At 43.5% G+C, this 8,972-nt stretch overlaps 1 protein-coding gene across 1 annotated transcript; it reads left to right on the forward strand.

Annotated features, from left to right (window-relative positions):
* Positions 1-1,077: 1,077 nt before the first annotated feature.
* LOC100383055 (uncharacterized) lies at positions 1,078-6,614 on the forward strand. Its single transcript, NM_001175731.1, has 16 exons — positions 1,078-1,466; positions 1,574-1,692; positions 2,078-2,234; positions 2,304-2,442; positions 2,647-2,740; positions 2,825-2,956; positions 3,100-3,200; positions 3,307-3,420; positions 3,667-3,884; positions 4,330-4,388; positions 4,459-4,644; positions 4,737-4,860; positions 4,966-5,021; positions 5,567-5,712; positions 5,843-6,016; positions 6,117-6,614. Exons 1-16 carry the CDS (start codon positions 1,198-1,200, stop codon positions 6,402-6,404), a joined length of 2,376 nt encoding a protein of 791 aa, NP_001169202.1. The 5' UTR covers positions 1,078-1,197; the 3' UTR covers positions 6,405-6,614.
* Positions 6,615-8,972: the final 2,358 nt, after the last annotated feature.

Here is an 8,972-nt window from a genome sequence, read left to right on the forward strand (position 1 = left end):
TGCGACTCGGTCGGTCGGCGCGGCGATTTAGTCAGGGTTGCTTCTTAGCGAAGGCAAGGCCTCGGGCGAGCCGGAGATGTGTCCGCCGTTGGAGGGGGGCCTCGGGCGAGACGGAAATCCCTCGGGGTCGGCTGCCCTTATCCGAGGCTAGGCTCGGGCGAGGCGTGATCGAGTCGCTCGTATGGACTGATCTCTGACTTAATCGTACCCATCAGTCCTCTGCAGCTTTATGCTGATGGGGGTTACCAGCTGAGAATTAGGCGTCTTGAGGGTACCCCTAATTATGGTCCCTGATACCACACTTGCAAATATTTCATCCCAAAAGGAACCGGGATAGAAGCGTGTTGCATAACAGCTAGGCCGCTAAGGTAATGTGTCTATTGCGCTTGGCCACTCCGTTTTGCTGAGGAGTGTACCGCACTTCACATCAGTGTTTACCATCTATGTTTTGCCAACATATTCGATAGTCAGCGGAAGCAAAAAAAACCTAGCTGAATTTCAAATTTCTCGGTCGATTTGCATGTTTAAATTAAAAAACGGAAATTTGTTGTTTCTCAAGTGGAATCCAATGTTTTTCCATCGGAAAATGAACATTAAGTTTTAGAAAGTTGTTTTTTGACAGGATTTATTTGTAATGTGTATATATTTTCATTAAAAAACAAAAGTCGACTTTCTCGATCAAAATTTGTTCTCCAACAAAATTTGCAGTTTTTATCAAAAAAATGATGATCAATTTGGCATGTAACAGAATACCCAGAAAAATATATTAATTTTATCATATTTTTTATTGCTACAATTATTAAAATTTCCAAATTCGAAACAAAATTTAACGAAACCTGTTCGAAAACCGGCCGAACGAGAAATTCTACTGAAGCTCGGCGGTTCTGGTCCGAGAAATTAAACCCTGCTGCATGCCTGCATTGCCCTACCCTAGCGTCGGGATCCGCTCAGTTACTTCTCAGGAAGGAACTGCAGAGAGGTCACTGACGTGTGGGTCTGGTATGAGCATGGTCCCACACGTCAGTGATAGGAAGCAACTACAGAGGAACTCTTTGCCCTACCCTAGCGTATCGAGCGCTCTCCCCGTTCCCCTGCCGGCCTGCCCCAGGCCCCCAGCTAAACCGCCGCCGAGACGCGGCATTCCCGTCCCTTTCCCGCCGCCACTACCTTCGCCTTCGCGCCACGGCCGATTCTCCCATGGCGCAGGCCTCGTCCTTGGTGGCGGTGCTGCGCCGCCGCACCCCCGCCGCTGCCCGCCTGCTTCCTCACCGGCTCGTCTCCTCCGCTCCCGCTCCGGCGTTCGCCTCGTCCTCATTGGTCCCGCTCCCCTTGCCAAGCCTGATCGAGGGAGACAGATGCGGCGGCGGCCTCTCCGCTTCGTTCGGCTCCCACTCACGCCTCCGGCTTCCTCGGCGACACCATGCGGTTGCTATGGCTACCAGGACAGCGCACCAAGTTGCTTCGAGGTAGAAGAGAGATACCCGAGTAACAGCGAGCCCGTCACTAGCTTATGTCGTCTCCAGAAATGCTTATTCTGGCTTGTGAATTTAACAAAGCTGCCATTGTCTTGTAGCCCCGAGAGCCCAGCGGCGGTGACGTCGTTGTCGTCAAGTGAGGCTAGCACTAGCACTGCTGCTTCAGAGCACTCTGAGTTGGTCGATTTTATCAAGTCAGCGTTTGGGAAGCTTGAAGGTGAATATGCGACTAGTGACCTTTATGAACTCGATGCTCGTATTTAGTACACAATGCAGATATTGGAGGATTATTTTTCAACGATGTTTGCAATGGATGCAATAATTTTGTGTGCCAGTTCATTTTATCGATTGTTCTTAGTTCTTACCATTGGAGAAACATAAATACATATACAGAACTAAAGCTGCCACAGCTACTATGTTACTGACAGTCTGACACGAAAAAAAAACATAAACATTCTTTCATTTTTTTATCTAACACACACCACATAAATACATAATATGATAGATGTGGCTATTCCCAGATGCACAATAAATTGTAGCACACATATCCTTTTCTCAGGAGGTCATTGCTACATTTTAACACCTTTATTTTTGTGGCGTAGGTCAAAATCATTGTTGGTTCAACATCATGAATGACACTTGGATGAACTTGAACCATGAAGGAATATATCTTCTTCTTTTGTATCAATCTTGTGGAACATTGAACAACGACGGCAAACATCTAATTGCTTTTGAGAGCTTGAAACATCTGCAACAGAGGTACAATAGTGAAGGAGTACATTACATTTGACTGCAATCTTGAACTCCTCTAATCTCAGCCTGTTTTAGGTATCCACGCCTGAATGTTTTTGCTTTGCAACATGGGAGTGATGTTAGTTCTTTAGCTTCTCAAAGCCAAGCTTTCCGCACAATAGTGAAGGAGTACATCACATTTCCTATCTTGATCTCAGACAAAAACTTCTCCAATGTGAGGCTCAGATCCATAGCAATTTCCACATTTAGTGTCATATGTATTTTATTTTGATTATGCATTTTTCCATTTACCTTTCTGATCTGTCTCTTGACTCTCGACATAGGCTTTAAAGATCTGTGTTGCAGTTGTTTTATGCATTTTAGCTATCATATGAAATACTATGTTAAAACAACAAATGTTGTTTTGGTGAGTGTTCAGATGACAAATGGTGCTTGCTACTTGCTATTTGAAGGTTCTAAGGACCCTGTACTATTCACAAACTGGGTTGAGGAGCCTGATGTCATGATTAAGGGTAAAGTCTGAACAAAACAAGTTATGTAAATGCTATTTTCCTGTCTATTTTTCTTCATCCATTATCTAACCATTTTGAATGCAGCCATAGATGAACTTACCACGTCTAAAGAAAAACCTTCTGAAAATGTTCTGTCAAGAGTTTCTTGGCAGAAAGAAGAGGTTGTCAAAGAGCCATCTGTTGGTTCCTTCAGAAACTTGTTACTTTACCACCCAGGTACTTAGTTACAGCTATCCTTTCGTATAATTTATTAATTAAGCATCAGTTTGCACCCTAAATGGTTATATTGCACATTGCAGTCAACTGTATCTTTGGCTTTGCCATCCAGAAGTGATAATCTACAATTTTATGTGCTGCAGCATGTGTATCAGTTGATGAAGATGGGGATCGCATTTTTATCTCTGACAGTAACCATCATAGGATCATCATTAGCAACAGCAATGGGATGATTTTAGATTATGTAAGCATGGCTTGCTGTTCTCTTGAGTTCCAATTTTATTTATATGAACAGAAGGTTTGTAGCCATGAGGAATGATGAATTGGCATTTTTCCCTTTTGCTTTGCAGATTGGATCTTCCCCAGGCTATGAGGATGGAGAGTTTGAGTCAGCCAAATTCTTGCGCCCAGCTTCATCATTTTATCACGCTGCTGAAGACTGTCTATTTATTGTAGATTCAGAGGTATCATCCTTAGTAGATTGCCTTTTCTTATTCTTCTTGAATTCTTCACAACATAAATACACCTTTTCACTGGTTAGATGTTTCTTACATTTCATATTAGATTAATAAAAACTGGGAAGGTGTTTGGAAATATAGGAATCTTTGTCTGGAGTTATAAGGTTTGATTATCCTTTATTGTGAAGATTGATGACTATTTAGAACACTGTAGAATTATCTCATTTACCCCTTCCTAATTCTTTTTTGCAGAATCATGCAGTCAGAAAAGCAGATTTGGGAAGAAGGACTTTACAAACAGTTTATCCAGTCTTCAATAAAAGCAATGGCATCTGGAGCTGGATTACCGATAAGCTTGGTATGAGAAAAGAAGCTACTCCAACTATTCAAGATTTTCATGCAGACTCCATGGCACTTCCATGGCATTTGATACAAATTTCAGAGGACACCTTATTAGTCGCAGACCGCAGGTAGGCATCTCCTCATCCCTCCATCTTGATTTTTTTAGATCCAATTTGATTAACTTGCTCTCACACAAATGCTTCGCTTAGCTGTTTGTACAATCTGAAATCTGGTGTAATGCATACATTTTGTCCTTCTATGTTAAAACAAATATTTGGTCTGGGGATGATGTACATTTCTGATAGTGACGCTGAATGATAATATTGTAAATACTTGCTTTTCATTATTTTGGTTGATATGAGGGAGGAAACACAAATTAGTGAAATTTGCTGCAATTACATTCGGTGGTCAACTATTTTTAATGATGGTTAATGGCTTAGTGATACATTTCTTGTTTTAGTGTTGTGTATGGGCACATTATGCTAATAGTAAACTGCTGATTTCCATTTTGAACAGGTTACCTGGCTATACAGTTATTAACTCTTCTTGGTCCTGACACTTGCTATTTTGTAGCTTTGAAACTCCGTGGACCCTGACAATATCAACTGGCGAAAAGCAGGATATTGGAAGAGGTTAGTATTGAGTTCTGTTTATTTATTAGACTTATTTTTTCTTACCTCATTGAGTTAAAGTTGTGTGAAGGCAGAGCTGAAATAATGGAGTCATATCAGAAAACTGTAAAAGAAAGGTGTGCTCTTATTAAGGATATGCACATGAATTGGTCATCAAGTGCTAGAGTGCTTTCTGATTCAGTGCAGAAGATTCCCAACAATGAGCTTATATCATCTATAGCAAGATTTCAGAATTACATTGTCTTCTGTGATACAGGTTAATCTATGAGCTGATTGATATATAACTCCTTTTTGGAGTCAAAGCATATAGAAATTGGATAGTATTGATTATTTTCCGTTTCTTTGAAGATGGTCAAAGGGTTCTGAAGCACGACTTGGATACCAAGACCACCTCAACCATTCAATTTTCTGACTGTGAGGTACTTGGGTTGCCATATTGGTCTGTTTGCAATCTCGAGAGAGTGTCAACCTGGTGAGCTGCTGATTCCCTGTTAAGCATAGGAATTGACCTGCTGATGAAGCAGCGATAGAAGCCTACCTTCCACTGTTCTGACGTTTCCACACCTTGAATTGGCAGGGGGTATTCATCTGGACAGTTACAGGAGCATGCGCAGCAAGTAGACGTGCTTCCTGGTAACTGTCATATTGCCCATTTTCTTCTGATAATATTCTGTTATCATATGCTATTGCATTTCTGTGATGTTTGTCTGCAGCAGTTGGATCCGTGATTCTACCTATTGCATGTGATCGTATTATCATTTCATCATCGTTCAACATTTAGGTCTAAAGCATATGAAACTTAGGGGGTGTTTGTTTGGGATTATAATCTGCCCAGATTATATAATGCAACAAATTATATAATCTGGGCAGATTATAATCTCAAACAAACACCCCTTATTACCTATTATTTCTACTTTTTTGCTTGTGGACTTTTGTGCGATGAGCTTTCAAAGCTGTTAATCTGATAGTGGAAGTTACAATAGTAGCAATAAGAGCTATCCGTGTTTATAATACTGCAACTCCATAAACCAAAAAAAAATATCTTAAGCGTCGACAATTGAAATAATCTTTGCATGGTCTCAAGAGGAACCCTGTCTTTCTCCATTGGTGGGGCAATGCATCGTAGAATGTTATTCAAGTAAAGACAGCTTTGTAACCGGAGGCGCTCAATTTAACAGGAAGATGCAACATCACCGTCTACGTGGACATTCCGGTTGGCACTGAACTTGCCGCGCCTTTGGTGGATAATTGCATCTGGCGCCAAGTAAGGGGATCTGGCGCTGAGGTCTCTGGTTCTGATGGGCCAGACACGGCCACAGAGAAGGTGAAAACACGCTCCCTCCTCTTCTCCAAAGTTTGCACTACTGTGGGTTTTTTCCCTCTAATAGTTCGCTGCAGTCCTACAGCTAGCAAAAGTCTAACCCCTTCCCTCGTGCGAACGCACATGCCATCAGGTCGGCATCGCGCAGCAGTGGTATGACGAGCTGGACAACCTGGCCTTCTCTGAGGTGGCGGAGGAGCCTACTGCCGCTGCGCATGGAGACGGCAACACTGACGATCAAAGTTACCAGGAGCAGAGAAGAGTGCAATTCACCTGCACAGTGAACGTCAGCCCTGGGACGTGTGAGGTACAGTGAGCTCTCTCTCTCCCAGTCCCAGCGCACAGATCACGAATAGCGTTTACAAGTTTTATCAAACACACGGTCACACCACCACCACCGTTCGCAGCTGGTGGCCTCTGTCGCGCTGTATCTGAGGCTGGCTGGAAAGAGAACGACGACCGACGGCGTGGAGCTCGTCAAGCGGGTGATGGGCGGGTGCCAGTTCCGCGAGGAGCAGGCCGGCGTGGAGCTGCTGGCGCGGTGCCGCGAGGACGACGACGCGACGGGCCTGGTGGTGGTGAAGCCGGTGCACCTGCGGCTGCGGCTGGTGTGCGGCGACCACCCGGCCGGCGCCACCAACAAGGAGACCATCAGCACCGAGTCCAGCCTCAAGATCAATGTCACCTTGGACTAGCTAGTGGTTCTGAATTCTGATTTTGGATTTTGATCCGTGTCTATTTTTATTCTTTGGAACCTGTCTATTTTTATTCTTTGGATTTTGATCCGGGCTGGCGATGGGAACGTGTCAGTACGTGTATGCGACTATGCGATGGTAAGGAACAAGCTGACTGACACCATCTCATGTACTGGAGCAATATAGTTGACCTAGTTGTGCCGAGAACTTAGCTGGACCTGTCTTGACAAGCCTCGTCCTGGCCTTTTCGCCAGGCCTGACGTTTTGATTTTGTCTCAACACATGCTGGACCTTTTTCAACAGTGATTCATAGGATGACTGTTGTAGGTGACATATTGTTCAATGCAGGCAACGTATTTAAACTAACTCTATAGTATCAACCAATGCACAAAGAACCAAAGACACAATTAAGAGCAGAGATACCAAAAAAATCGAAATGTTATATGTTTCTTTTTTGTAATTAGGGATAACTCAAAGTGCAAACTCTTACTCTGCTGTTTAGAAACTATTCATATTTCACCGATTTTTTTCTCAAACGGCTGCATCTTGTCTAGAAAAGTCTATGGTAAGGTTTTAGGCTGTCTCTAGCAACACCCTGTAAAGGGTCCTCTTTCCTAAATTTAGCGGGCGGTGACTTCCTTTACATCTCTAGCAATAGACGCTAAAAGGTGCGCTAAATTTTACAGGGTCCTCGTCGTTCGATAATCCTAGCAAACAAGCTTGCACTCGCTATCCGCGTTCGCGCCACGCTCCAGCATCCTTCTCGCCGAGAACCACGGCAGTTCACTCGCCGGAGAGGAGCGAAAAGTGGATGCAGAGGATTGGGGATGTGGCAGCGCGAGGGCCTCGGTCGCGCCATCGATCCCATCGTCGGAGCCGAGCTCGAGCGCCGCAGCGACGCGCAGGACCTCGACCAGCCATTCTCGTCCCCACCGCTCTCTGCCCACACGAACGGCGGCCCACATGCTGCACAGCGGTGAGCTCATATCAAAGATGAACACCGTGCTAGGGCGTATGCTGGGGAGTGGGAAAGGACTGGGAAGAGGATGGGGTTTGTGGGATTTAGGGATTTGTTTAGAAAAAAAGTATTTGCACATGGTGAAAAAGCTGTAGTTCTACAACATATTTATTAATATAAATACAAAAACAATTTGTAATATTTAAATCAGTTAAAAATGTGTGGATAAATATGGATTTAAATTTTTTTGATAATAGTGGTCGGTGAAAATACGAACGAAGAGATATAGAGGATGAAATTTAAAAGACGTTGTTTGAGATGACGAAGATATATAAGACGGAATCTTTTAGAGTGTGTTGTAAAGGATAAAGGATATTCATTTAGAGGATGAAATTTAGAGGACGTTGCCGGAGACAGTCTTATAAGTTTTTAGTTGGAGTATGAAGCGTCGTCTTTATCCATGGTATCTGTTCTTAGTTCATTCAGTCGATGGTAAATTTGCTTGATATTCTTCAAGTACATGCATGTTGCTTGTTTTTTTTTTCCAGATCATGAAAATCATCCCTTGATGTGACGCTTGCAGAAGATCGATTTATTTGGCTGATTTATTGGCCGTGCGGAAGTGGCGGCGCATCCCCAAAACACGGCGGTTTAATTGATCCCACAGTTTCACAAACCAGTGGTCTTTTTGTTGTAAACTACCGGATTAAAGCATTTTCTGGTTCATCTTCCCGGACCGTCCATGTCCTTGCGCTTGTAAAACTGGTTTATTTTCTTGCCAGCAACGAGATGACAATTGCAGTACAAGTTTTGGTTTCCCGATTCCCATGCCTTTTTGCGATGAATTCACACTCCACGCATGCTTCTAACCGCGACGAGACAAAAAGAAAAAGAAAAGGCGTGTTCTTGCGGTTGGATTGGCCAGCCAAATACCCAAGCGACAGCAAACTGCCAGGGGACGAGGCAGGTAAGCGTTAGGTTTCGTTTCTGCTTGAAAAAAGAACCATTAATCCCATGCGGCTTGCTGCTTAGTTGGTACACCCTCCTGCGGTTTTAAACTAATATAATGGCGCCAGTACAATTCCTCCACTTTAAAACCTTTTTTCTACAATTCCTCCTGTTTTTAAACAACTTTTTTTAAAATCCTTGTGGTTAGAGGGTTGTTTTCCTTGGTCAGTTATTGGCTGCGCTGCCTGATTCCGTGTTTCCATGGTAACCTTTAATTTGCATTGCTTCCTGATCTGCTGCCGTGTCTCATAGGATTAGCGTAGCATCACGCCTGGAGCAGGATGGACTACGGAGTAATGAAGTGCGTGTAGTTGTCGCATCACACTGGCTGACAGTAACAAGATGACAGAGAGCCTGCTTGACCACCGGTCGGGATGGGCAGGCAGCTTATCAAACACCAAAGTAGATTTGCTGCCTAGCTAGCTGCAAATTTTCTTTTTTTTCAAAAAAAAAGAAACATAAGAAGATCATGGGCATCCTTGCTGGGAAGATGAAGATCAGCTGCATGCGTGAACCTGTGCTTAGGGCGATAGTTTAGGCTTCCAAGTGTTATGGCCTCAATTACTTTTTAATAATCCTGACATTTTGAAGCTTTGAGAAAT

Source organism: Zea mays, chromosome 4 (genome assembly GCF_902167145.1).
Source record: "Zea mays cultivar B73 chromosome 4, Zm-B73-REFERENCE-NAM-5.0, whole genome shotgun sequence".
Lineage (NCBI taxonomy): Eukaryota > Viridiplantae > Streptophyta > Magnoliopsida > Poales > Poaceae > Zea > Zea mays.